We start from the raw sequence: 13863 nt of genomic DNA, 5'->3' as shown, positions 1-13863 counted from the left end.
CAAAAACCCAATGTGTGAATATAGCTTAACAGTTGCGCTCCATTTTTGAGGACTAAAGGTAACTTTATTAACATGTTGTAGACAAATCACACATGTAATCTGTCTTAAAAACACTGCTATTAAGTCTTTTACATGCAGAGTTTATACTGTCAAGAGTAGAGGTTTTGGCTGCTCAAAAAAAAAAAAAAAAAAAAATGCCGCAAAAACACAACTTGTGAACATACCTTAATTTTCCATGTATCTGCAGACTAAATTTGGTTGTATGTGCATTATGGTGAAAGGCAGGTGCAGCAGAAAAACAATTCTGCTTATCTTTTCAGATAACAGGATACCAGATGTCCCCCCCCCCCCCCCACATGAACTGCAGGGAAGAAGTTGAGCCCCCTATAAATATATGATGAACAGGTTCGCCTGACTTTGCCCTAATGTATATAGGCATCTTAATGGGTTTAGAAAAGCCAAAAAATGGATTGGTCAAGCCTTTCCTGGAAAAAAATATATACTTTTTTCCTTCTCCAAAATGACCTTTTGATAAGAGACGGATGAAAATGTTTCCACATGTTGAGTTGTTCGTTGATGTCCGTTTTTTGGATGTTTACCACTTATTCCTCTGATAACCTCTGCATGTATCCTCTCTTGCAGCATTTGAGCCCACTGCTCCCCCTGCCTCATCAGTCCCTGCGTGGCAAGGGCGCTCCATCGGCACAACCAAGCTTAGATTGGTGGAATTTTCAGCATTTCTAGAGCAGCAGCGGGACCCGGATGCAGTAAGTATGCCCCATGTGCCACCAGCCCGAGCAGCCTGATGTAGCACACATTTGTTTTCCTGTTGTTGTGTTTGCTGTCAGGTTTAGATTACAAATGGGATCAATTGTAAGTAATTTATATACTTTTCTATGATGGACTAATTATCCAGAATATCTTATAATCCATAAATAAATTTTTTCAGTATAATATTAGTCAGTTTGCACCTACTATCAGCTTCATGTCCCTGTCCTTTCACATTGGGGTCATACCGCCTATTTGACTCATTCTTCTTTTCTGAGAAGCTGGATTCCTGTGTGGGGAAAGCTGTGTGCAGGCACCTGTCTTTTTGGCAAGCTTGGCCGGCAGCTGCAGCGTGATCTAAGAGCTGTCTTTAGGTATGCTAGTGTAGATGGCATATAGAATATCTCATTCCAGCAGCATTCCTGAGAGTCCTGTCCATCATCTGCTGACACGTCTCTTCTTGTCATCGCAATGTTTTTTGTGATATTTTTTTTTAATAGTCTGTTTCAAAAACTCGTTCCAGTCGGCATGCTGAAATAGAAATGTGGAGCAGTATAGAAAATGTGCGACTGTCCAGTCTGTTCTTTAAAAGTTAAAAAATAAAATAAAAATAAATCGTACAAAATTTGTTTGGCTACTTTGCATTCATCAGGAATGCTGCTAGATATAGATGTAAAGCATGACGGTGAACTTGCCTGGGAGGGTCTCTTCTATCACAGCTTTATCTCACTTTCTACCTTTTTTAAATGGATTTTCAAGCCTTTTGCACGATTGCCTATTCATCGTATAATGAAATGTTCTGCAAATATCTGGATGACTTTGATTTTATAAACTGCATAGCGTGGTAGCACATCTTCAGATGTCTGGGGTTTAGAAAAATGTCAGCCTCTGGCTAGAAAACAAGGGTGTTCCCATTCCTTGACAACAAGCGGTTGTCTTGAAAGTGGTGAGGAATTAAAATGGGAGTATATCAGGAAGTTGCAACATTTTTCTTTAAGTGTTAAAGGAATTGTTCAGGACTTGTATATATTGATGACCTGTCCTTAGGGAAGGATCATACGGCCATATAACTCGGATATGAACACAATGCAATGCTTGGATTGACCGTCCGCTCACCCGACCCCAGTGTGACAGCATGTATTTCTATGCAGCTGTTGCGCTCGGGAGAGCCGATGGCCAGTCCAAGCATTGCGTTGTGATCCTTGTGAGAGTTATACAGCCATCTGACTCTTCCCTTAGGTCTGAGACCAGACACTTGCAGATCAGCAGTTTGAAGCTCTTGCTGCATCTGAATGTACACAGTGTATAGAGCCAGAACAGCATGGCTCCATACACCGTTATAACTGTTTGTGGGTATTGCCCCTCAGTCCATATTGAAGTAAATATGAACTAAACTGCAGTACCCAAAACAGCCACTACGCAATGTACAGAGCCGAAGGAGCACAGATCCATACTCTGTGTAGTGGCCATTTTGGGTACTGCAGCTGTGTTCTTTATTCATTTACAGTGTGAGCTGCAAACAGTTTATCAGTGCGGGTGTCAGACATGATTTATTTTGATATCCAATCCAAGGATAGGTCATCAAAAAGTCCTGTACATCCATTTTAAAGGGTACCATCTCTTATGCAGCCAACCGTGTCTCTAGAAAAACTATACAGCGCTAAAAATATATCTTTCAAAAAGGCAGTTTTTCACCACCATTTTTAATGAGACCCAGTCACCTGCAAATTAGAGGTGTACTTTTTAAGATTTGCCTAAAATCTGGAAACAACTTACTCCTATTTGTAAATTGGTGTTATTTCTTTTAATAATCGTCCTATTTTTTAGATGCATTTTACAAATCCTCTTTAAATTCTTACATACTGTTTTTAGTGGGTTTTTTTTTTTCTTTGCCATGAACGTTTACCTCTGCACTAGATCTGGAAAGGTAGTGCGTACAGGTCCTATAGCGTATGACTATAGTTGGGCATACAATTAAAATAGCTGTCGGCCAAACCTGTCTGCATGCTTTTCAGTAGGGAAAGGGGAGCCAGCTGCATCCAGACCCCCTTTTGGCAGCAGTTTATCTCCTGCAGAGACAAAAGATCAAGAATGTTAAATTAAACATGCTTAACTTGCTATCAGAGAAGAGTTGAGACCCCAACTTTTCTAGTGGACGATAGTCTGGCAAAACAATTGGGTTCAGACAACTTTTTTTCTAATATATATCGCCAGCTATAGTATCTCAGAGACTTCTGACATTGCTGAGATGCCTGTTGTCCCATAGCTCAGTGTCCTTGAAGATTCGAGCAGGTGTCGTGCCTTTGTAGGTTCTTAACAAAGTTTATATGACACTGGGCTGAGGTCACGCTTAAAGTAGTACTCTTATATTGGACATTTATGTGAAATATACAGGATATGTGTGATAGATGTGGATCCTAATGATGAGACCCACATCTATCCGTTGTTTATGGCTTGTCTGATATGGAACAGCCCCTTTAAAATAACAGTATTTCTTATTTTATTTCAAAAGCAGTCATTTTATTTTCTTCATTGATTGGTCAACATGCCAATTTAACCCGATGGCTGCCTCTTTTTCTGTTGCTTTTCTTTGCACAGTAATCCTGGTCCTCAGCCATCATGTAAAGTGAGCTGTCAGTACTCCTTCAGACAGTGGCTGCGGACCCCCAGAGGGCCATAGTAGGACAAGTCTGCCTTTTTATAACAACTATTTTAAATGACCTGGACTCATGCTCAGCTATTTTGAGAGAGTTGGGATTAGTCACATGCAAGGCTGGGATATCGGACACTCCTATACTTGCCTTGTCTGTCAGGGTCACAGATCCGTTGTGTCTCATCCTGGAATCATAGATTTATTGAACTCCTTCATGGCTCAGTGGGCAGAGCTCTTGTCCGATTTTTTTCATGTGTGTAGTCTAGTTGCATCTGGGGACCTCAGGCTTTGAAGGAAACATTATGGTGCTGGATTTTACTTTAGGAAGGTAATAATTTTGTATACCCCTAAAGGCCATAGCCCACATAGACCAGAAATTTTCTGCTATGGATTTTGTCACATTCCAAGCAAAATCTGCAGTTAAATTTTGAAGGTTTTCCATTAAAGGCGTTCTAGGGCATTTCCACAACAAGATGACAATGTTGCAGATTTGAACATCGTTTTTCCGTGCAGAAATTATTTGCAGAACGTTGATGGGTATAGTAAAGTCGTATCCACATGCCTGATACTGTAATGTGCTGTGGATTTTAGATGCGCTAATCCACGGGTGAAATCGGAAGTGAATTCATCCCTGGTAAATGCAACCTTTAGCATCCGTTCACACTTATTGGATTTAACAGACTTTAACACAGATTCAATGTCGAAATCCCAATCAAATCCAATGACTGTGCATCTCATGCATGTGAATGGGGTTTCTGCTAAAATTTCATACATGGAAATTAAAAAGATAATGTGATAAACAATAGAGCACAATATCAGATGTATGTTTTGGTTCTTAGGGGGTGAAAGTTTTTCACCCACAGGGACACATATTGTCTTACTTGACTCTGCAGCTGCTGACTGACATTGAGCATTACTTAAGCCTGCTGTCAACAAAGACTTTCACACATTTCACTGTCACCCAGCAGTACCCGCTGGCATAGACTGTCTACATGAATCTACAACACTTAGTTTACTCTGCTAAATAAGAATTTACATGTATATCTAAATTGTGTAGCATTAGCAGTACTCATAAGATGGGCATCATGGATTAGTTTCTGGACACATTTAATGATATTCACATTGGTTAGTGGAAAAACAAATACCCTCACAGCAATGAAACCATCTAAGTTACATCCTAGTGCTGCCAAATTTTCACTGACTTGTTACTATGAAAAGTTTGAGAAACATCCATTAGTTTTTTGTTTTTTTTTTGCATCTGAGAAAAAAAATGATGGAACACTGATCATAAAAATGGACACACTGACCGAAACCAGATAAAAATCGAATCCTACACACTGATGAAAACTGATCTGTTTTTTTGCGTACTGGGGGAAAAAAAAACTCAGATTTATTTAACCTGAAACTCAATTGTGAGAAACTTTCAGGAAGACGAGAGACCCCAAATAACATGTAATATTCCTGTAAAAACGTTTTATTTGTTTTTATTAGAGAAATTTAGACATTTCCTGTGTATTTCTGTTCAGTACATGCATATACATAATTTTGCAGTGTGATTATCGCACATTTGAATTATTGGGGACTGGATCAAAACAGTTTTTTGTGCATTTTGCTTTACAAGTAATGGGGGTAATGGGATTTTATGGGCTTACGGAATATAAATTTGCTATTGGGGTCTATGTCTCCGTGAAGTCAGCTCCCTATAGTGGTGACAGCAGATAAAGGCAGGTGATTTGGAGACCTGTATCAGAAAAACTTAGCCTAGACTACTATAAAATTAATGACAACGTAATTGGAAATGTTTTTAACGATCAGATGCTATATCCTGTTCTGCACTGATATTTGTCTTGCTGGTCTTGCATGTGACAAAAAATGTCTACTTCTTAAAAGTAGAGGACAACCCCAACTTTTTAATAGACTAAGACCTCATTCAGATGTCCATGAGTCATGTACGTTTTCTGTGTTTCTCAGAAAGAATGCATACCCATTATAATCCATGGAGCTGTTCACATGGCCATGTTTTGTGGACCATGTGTTCTGCAGAAAATCACGAAGACATATCTATGGCTCTGTGAAAATTACGGACAGCACATCGATGGCATCAGTGAGCAATTTGTGTTCTGTCCATGCGTAGCATTGCAAAGGAATAGGAGATGATTTGCATTTTTTTTTCTGTAACTGACACACTGATTGTATGACTAAACACTGAATAACTTGATCCAAAACGCTGATGAAAACTGTTCATGTTTTTATGCACGTGAAAAAAATCACGGACGTCTCAATGAGGACATGGGATAGTCAAGAATGGTTTAAAAAAAATAAAAAATAATGTACCAAAACAGCGACATTGCTGGTGACCGCTGCTGCCAGTCGGCATACATCTTACCCCCTGCCGAAAAAAAAGTCAGCAGACTAACAGGGGACACTGGCAGCTGTGCAAGGGAGCTGCTCCATTCCAGTCATTTTATCCTCTTTTTCTTTACTTTTGACCACTCTGGGCCCATTAACAAAATGTCTGACAAAGTAATGGACAATCCCTTTAAGACTCCGGATAAACTGGTCTTTAAGGGATTAAACCTCTCCTAGTTTGAAATTAATCAAGCTTTTTTTTTTTTTTGCTAAAATACCTAAGTTTTCTCATACAGCGCCCTATGCTGCTGTGGGTTTCAGGTTTGGTATCCAGAGGAACCGTGGATTTCCTAGTGAAAGATCATATTAAGCACGTCCAATTGATTTTTACTATATAACAGGAGCAGCAGATGGAGGAGGAGCTGTGAAAATAGCTCATTTAGGGTTTCAGTCATGCATCTAAAACTGCTCCATGCTGTAGCTAATCCATAGACGACAAGGATTTGTACTGGATTCCTGGGAATTGTCCACAGGGCTCCGCTTCAGGATGGATCTCCGTGTAGTGGAGATAATGTTATATTAGCGTATTGTTAACGTCACACAGGGTCTAAGAGTGGCCATTCAGTAATATGGACAATATTAACTGTTATCCGCCCCTTAAGTGATGATGATCTCGTGAGATGCTCTAGTCTACAGTTCGGTTATGGCCGAGAAATCTTCCCTAAAATAACAATACAGTAATGCCTGTTGAAGGATTTGTCTGGCGCTACGGTATAGGGAGGTGAACAGTGTTGATATCACACACCTGCATGCAAGAGGGTACGATTGGCAGATAGAATGGGACAGGTCCATGATACCTGCCGATCATGCACCTATTCTGGTTGCAGCTATCTGTTGACTCAACCTCCTGATGTAGATGTGAACCGTGCCAAACAAAAACCTGTTAAATTCAGGGAAACAAGGGTGACTGCAATATAGCCGGAATCCTGAATGGCAAATCTGTGTAGTTAAGCAGAGAGCTCGTCATTCAGGACTGAGAGTGTAAAGTGTTATTACATTACTTCTAGCAGTCTGAGAAGTTTATTTTTTGCTGGTTTTCTTCTATCTGTGAGATCGGGTGTAGCGGGATGCTGCGGGAATGTTGTCTTCTGTAATAAATGCTACTGAAGTGTTCTGTCTTCTGACAAATCCTCTCATCTCTTGCAGTACAACAAACACCTCTTTGTGCACATTGGACAAGCCAATCACTCGTACAGTGACCCTCTGCTTGAACCCGTAGACATCCGCCAAATTTATGACAAATTTCCCGAAAAGAAAGGGGGCTTAAAGGAACTCTTTGGGAAAGGGCCACAAAATTCATTTTTCTTAGTAAAATTCTGGGTAAGTTGACTGACCTGTGTGTCTTTTTATGAAACATATGTATTTGTTTTATCTTTTGTCTTTTTGTTTTTAAATGCTACTGTGTCCATCTGAATCCATACTGTTAAAAATGTTTCCCATTGAAGGGCTGGCATGAGCTTTAACATTACTGATATGCAATCAATGTGTGGTTGGTTGAGGTCCAACTGCACGGATACCTACCAATCATGAGTGCAAAGGGCTGCTATGTTCAGTGAAGGAAAAACATGCTATGTACATTAAAATTCAACCTTTTTTTTTAATCAAATAATTTTTATTGAAAAACTCCAAATACAAAATTTCCATCTTTCAAATAACATAAATGACACAGTAATTCCATAGTATAAAACATGAACAAAGTATCTCAACTTCAGTTCCCTAACCCATCCTAAACCCAAATCCCTGCACTCCAGAGAGAACCATTTTCAGAGCAGTTCTAGAATAACTGAGTATGGCTGTGTGCCCACGTAGCATTTTTCAAGCGTATATGCTGCGGAATTTCCGCAGCGTAAACGCTTGAAAAACGCATGTATATCCGCACCCCATGGTCCCCAATGGGATTCCGCAAGTTCTATGCACATGCTGCGGATTTTTCCGCAGCGTTTATGCCGCGTTCAAAAATCCGCAGCATGTCATTTAATTTTGCGTTTCCGCAAGCGGAATTGCCTTTGTCCAATGCATAAAAAACGCAAGGCAATTCCGCATGTGGAAAACGCGTGATAAACGCGCGAAAAATGCGCGATAAACGCGTGCGGAATTCCGCATGCGTTTTTCCAGGAGAGGACTTGCATTTATGCAGCAGAAATTTTCTGCTTCATAAATGCAACGTGGGCACATAGCCTATAACATTCGTAGAAGGGGGAAGAAGATAAAAAAGTGACTAACAAAGGGATAGCAGCGTTAATATTCTATCTCTAATTAGAAGATTTGTTTGCAATCCTGGAGTATCCAACCAAGGACTCCATATCTTTTCGAATTTGTGTCTAGAGTTAAGTTTATGATAGACTCCTCTTTCCAACCAGATTATATTTATGCTTCGTTGTAGCTCTCCCATAGAAAATTAAACCTTTTTAGATGCTTGCAGAAATGCGAAAAAAGAAAAAAATTACATGTACAGTAATGTGCCTTACACATTAGATGGCTGTCGTCCAATCGTTCAGCTGACAGCCGTCTCAGCCGGCGCTACCATATGCAGGGACGCTAGTTTGGCCGAGAGCTGTCGCTAAGCATGTCTGCCACCCGGTTAACGCCAGGAGACAATATGATAGTCAGTCCGAAATCTAAAGTGCATGATTGGTATTCCCCCCCCCAAAATTGTACAGGGCTTTCACACACATTAGACTGTCAGCCGAAACTATCGATATCAGCAGATTCAGATTACATTGGTCTGTTGTGTATAGGGGGAGGGTGGGGGGTTGGTAAAGATTTTCGGTGTGAAGCCATATCAATGGACACTAGCTGTTGGAACCACCCTAGCATTTGGTAGAATGGCTTTAATAGACACTTGATTGTCTTGTTGCCTAGCATGGCCAAGCATGAAGCTGACCAAAACTTTTTTTTTTTTTTCTCATGATGAGTCCAGGGGGGGTCCAGGTGGTTGGACTGATCACATGCTAATAACAAATTTTTGGTAGATGCAACCAATGTTTAACTCCTTAACAAACCATGACTTACAGTACAGACCAAAAGTTTGGACACACCTTCTCATTTAAAGATTTTTCTGTATTTTCATGACTGAAAATTGTACATTCACACTGAAGGCATCAAAACTATGAATTAACACATGTGGAATTATATACTTAACAAAAAAGTGTGAAACAACTGAAAATGTCTTATATTCTAGGTTCTTCAAAGTAGCCACCTTTTGCTTTGATGACTGTTTTGCACACTCTTGGCATTCTCTTGATGAGCTTCAAGAGGCAGTCACCGGAAATGGTTTTCACTTCACAGGTGTGCCCTGTCAGGTTTAATAAGTGTGATTTCTTGCCTTATAAATTGGGTTGGGACCATCAGTTGTGTTGTGCAGAAGTCATGTGGATACACAGCTGATAGTCCTACTGAATAGACTGTTAAAATTTGTATTATGGCAAGAAAAAAGCAGCTAAGTAAAGAAAAACGAGTGGCCATCATTACTTTGAGAAATGAAGGTCAGTCAGTGCGAAAAATTGGGAAAACTTTGAAAGTGTCCCCAAGTGCAGTTGCAAAAACCATCAAGCGCTACAAAGAAACTGGCTCACATGAGGACCGCCCCAGGAAAGGAAGACCAAGAGTCACCTCTGCTTCTGAGGATAAGTTTATCCGAGTCACCAGCCTCAGAAATCGCAGGTTAACAGCAGCTCAGATTAGAGACCAGGTCAATGCCACACAGAGTTCTAGCAGCAGACACATCTCTACAACAACTGTTAAGAGGAGACTTTGTGCAGCAGGCCTTCATGGTAAAATACAGTCATATGAAAAAGTTTGGGCACCCCTATTAATCTTAAGCTTAATGTTCTATAAAAATTGGTGTTTTTGCAACAGCTATTTCAGTTTGATATATGTAATAACTGTTGGATACAGTAATGTTTCTGCCTTGAAATGAGGTTCATTGTACTAACAGAAAATGTGCAATCTGCATTCAAACAAAATTTGACAGGTGCATAAGTATGGGCACCTCACCAGAAAAGTGACATTAATAGTTAGTAGATCCTCCTTTTGCAAAAATAACAGCCTCTAGTCGCTTCCTGTAGCTTTTAATGAGTTCCTGGATCCTGGATGAAGGTATTTTTGACCATTCCTCTTTACAAAACAATTCCAGTTCAGTTAAGTTTGATGGTCGTCGAGCATGGACCGCCCTCTTCAAATGATCCCACAGATGTTCAATGATATTCAGGTCTGGGGACTGGGATGGCCATTCCAGAACATTGTAGTTGTTCCTCTGCATGAATGCCTGAGTAGATTTGGAGCGGTGTTTTGGATCATTGTCTTGCTGAAAGATCCATCCACTTTGTAACTTCATATTTATCACTGATTCTTGAACACTATTGTCAAGAATCTGCTGATACTGAGTGGAATCCATGCGTCCCTCAACTTTAACAAGATTCCCAGTGCCAGCATTGACCACACAGCCCCAAAGCATGATGGAACCTCCACCAAATTTTACTGTGGGTAGCAAGTGTTTTTCTTGGAATGCTGTGTTTTTTTTGCCACCATGCATAACGCCTTTTTATATGACCAAATAACTCATTCTTGATTTCATCAGTCCACAGGACCTTCTTCCAAAAAGAAATTGGCTTCTCCAAATGTGCTTTTGCATACCTCAGCCGACTGTTTGTGGCGTGCTTGCAGAAACGGCTTCTTTCGCATCACTCTCCCATACAGCTTCTCCTTGTGCAAAGTGCCTTGTATAGTTGACCGATGCACAGTGACACCATCTGCAGCAAGTTGATGCTGCAGCTCTCTGGAGGTGGTCTGAGGATTGTCCTTGACTGATCTCACCATTCTTCTTCTCTGCCTTTCTGATGTTTTTCTTGGCCTGCCACTTCTGGCCTTAACAAGAACTGTCCCTGTGTTCTTCCATTTCCTTACTATGTTCCTCACAGTGGAAACTGACAGGTTAAATCTCGGAGACAGCTTTTTGTATGCTTCCCCTGAACAACTATGTTGAATAATCTTTGTTTTCAGATCATTTGACAGTTGTTTTGAGGAGCACATGATGCCACTCTTCAGAGGAGATTCAAACAGGAGAACAACTTGCAAGTGGCCACTTTAAGTAGCTTTTCTCATGATTGCATACACCTGGCTATAAAGTTCAAAGCTCCATGAGGTTACAAAACCAATAAAAGTGCTTTAGTAAGTCAGTAAAAAGTAGGTAGGAGTATTTAAAACAAGAAAATGATAAGGGTGCCCATACTTATGCACCTTTCAAATTTTGTTTGAATGCAGATTGCACATTTTCTGTTAGTACAATAAACCTCATTTCAAGGCAGAAACATTACTGTGTCCAACAGTTATTACATATATCAAACTGAAATAGCTGTTGCAAAAACACCAATTTTTATAAAACATTAAGCTTAAGATTAATAGGGGTGCCCAAACTTTTTCATATGACTGTAGCTGCTAGGAAACCACTAAGGACAGGCAACAAGCAGAAGAGACTTGTTTGGGCTAAAGAACACAAGGAATGGACATTAGACCAGTGGAAATCTGTGCTTTGGTCTGATGAGTCCAAATTTGAGATCTTTGGTTCCAACCACCGTGTCTTTGTGCGCCGCAGAAAAGGTGAACGGATGGACTCTACATGCCTGGTTCACACCGTGAAGCATGGAGGAGGAGGTGTGATGGTGTGGGGGTGCTTTGCTGGCGACACTGTTGGGGATTTATTCAAAATTGAAGGCATACTGAACCAGCATGGCTACCACAGCATCTTGCAGCGGCATGCTATTCCATCCGGTTTGTATTTAGTTGGACCATCATTTATTTTTCAACAGGACAATGACCCCAAACACACCTCCAGGCTGTGTAAGGGCTATTTGACCAAGAAGGAGAGTGATGGGGTGCTACGCCAGATGACCTGGCCTCCACAGTCACCAGACCTGAACCCAATCGAGATGGTTTGGGGTGAGCTGGACCGCAGAGTGAAGGCAAAAGGGCCAACAAGTGCTAAGCATCTCTGGGAACTCCTTCAAGATTTTTGGAAGACCATTTCCGGTGACTATCTCTTGAAGCTCATCAAGAGAATGGCAAGAGTATGCAAAGCAGTCATCAAAGCAAAAGGTGGCTACTTTGAAGAACCTAGAATATGACATATTTTCAGTTGTTTCACACTTTTTTGTTAAGTATATAATTCCACATGTGTTAATTCATAGTTTTGATGCCTTCAGTGTGAATGTACAATTTTCATAGTCACGAAAATACAGAAAAATCTTTAAATGAGAAGGTGTGTCCAAACTTTTGGTCTGTACTGCACATTGTCGTTCTAGGTCGATAAGGTAAGTATGAAGCACTCTCGGGAGCTGCGATTGCTTCAAACCAGGCAGACGCCGGCTGTGTTATATAGCTGGCATCTGCCTGTATCTACAGCATCCTGCGCTTTCTCTGATCACTGTAGTTTAACCACTTAAATGCCACAGAAATCTCCGACCGCAAGCTATTAAATGTCAGGCTGCGTCCCATAAGAGAACCGCGATTTCCCTCAACACTGCAATACCGCGGAATTGCTGTATTTTGTATAAGCAATCGAATGATAATAGGATACTAAAAAATAAAAAGTAAATTAAAAAAAAAATAATAAAAAGAAACAAGTAAATTTGAATTATCCCACTCTTCCTTACTTCCATTTAGAAATAAATTTATAAAAATCTATCTGGTATCTTCATGTCCCAAAAAGCCCTTTCTGAAATACTAAATTATTCAAGCCGTACGTTAAACGCCAAACAGAAAAACAGATTGTGGCTTTTTGGTCTACACATGTCTCTGCCTCCATCTGGCCCCCCCCCCCCCCAAAATAAAATACAATAAAAAGTGATCAAAATGTCTGTCCTCTAAAATTGTATCAATAAAAAGACCTCGGCTACCAAAAACAAGGCCTCATACAGCAATATGGACAGAAAAATAAAAAAAGTTGCGGATTTTATTTTTTTAAATGCAGATTTATGAATGTGTTTTTTTCACCACTAAAATGTATATTTCAAGTACGTCTACTGCTCTATTGTCACTATTTCAGTGCCAGTTTTGGAGTCCAGAAATCTCTGTTGCGCATTAGTTTTAATGATGAAGGGGGCTGGCTGGCTCCGCAGCTGAGACTGGACTTTAGAGATGAGGGCTGGCTTAGATAATGGACTGAAAAGAGATGGCGGCAGTATCCGCTTATGAACTGGGCCAGAAAGTCATAAATGACACACACACTTCCTGGACCTTTGGATGGACACTGAAATTGTGACCATGGACCATTATTTATACTGAAACTATATTTGTAATTTTTTTTACATTTTAGTTTTACAAAAAGTCAAATACTTTAGGTTTCTGGACAACACTTCAAAAAATGTTTTTGTCATGGTGTGTGTTTAGGTTTTAAACAATAAGTTATGTTTTGAAGAGCAACTTTTCCTTGGCATGTGAGCCTATCCTGAAAGTGATGCTTGATACATCTCAATTTCTCACTCGTTTTTGCTTATGATTATGTCTTGACTTTCTGCATTCCTTTTGCACCAAATCTATAAATACTTATGTAATGTTTTTAAAAATGTTTTGCAAATACTGCACCATTGATTGATTTACAACCCTACCCAGTGCCTTTGGCATTTACTGGTATATATAGTACTGAAGCTCAATGTCCTCATTGTCGTCGTTTATGCTTGGAACAAATTGATGATTGCACGTCATGCTGTACAGTATTACTGCTCATTGATCAATATGCAGGAAAACCCCTGCGACATCTACCCAGCGAACACTATTCATCTAGTTCAGTTGCATAAAATGGATATTGTAGAGAGCTGTAAAACAAAATAGTAATTTGTAATTTCTTGAGGGTTGTATGCACTATGTAGGTAAAATACTGACTTGCAGCAGGGACTATTCCTTGTTGTTCGCTGTCCTCTTGTGGAGTCTTTGCTTCATAGCCACATACAGCTCTGTAATCACATGGATGTATTGTCTTGGCTGTAATGTAATGCAGAATATTGTCCTTATTGATGTACATGGAACCAAGGACAAAA

At 40.1% G+C, this 13863-nt stretch overlaps 1 protein-coding gene across 12 annotated transcripts in view; it reads left to right on the top strand.

Moving 5' to 3' along the window:
* The window catches only part of TEAD1 (TEA domain transcription factor 1), a 172896-nt gene that overhangs the window by 146306 nt on the left and 12727 nt on the right, over window positions 1-13863 (top strand). For all 12 annotated transcript variants that reach the window (XM_073658269.1, XM_073658266.1, XM_073658267.1 and 9 more), the window contains 2 exons: window positions 643-767; window positions 6977-7150. In XM_073658269.1, coding sequence (XP_073514370.1) covers window positions 643-767; window positions 6977-7150 — 299 coding nt within the window. The remainder of the gene's footprint in view (window positions 1-642; window positions 768-6976; window positions 7151-13863) is intronic.

Source organism: Phyllobates terribilis, unplaced genomic scaffold (assembly GCF_046119375.1).
Source record: "Phyllobates terribilis strain yellow unplaced genomic scaffold, ASM4611937v1 Scaffold_13__5_contigs__length_258822181, whole genome shotgun sequence".
NCBI classification, from domain to species: Eukaryota; Metazoa; Chordata; class Amphibia; order Anura; family Dendrobatidae; genus Phyllobates; species Phyllobates terribilis.
The sequence above is the reverse complement of the archived record's forward strand: the minus strand, read 5'-3'. Positions and strand labels throughout refer to the sequence as shown.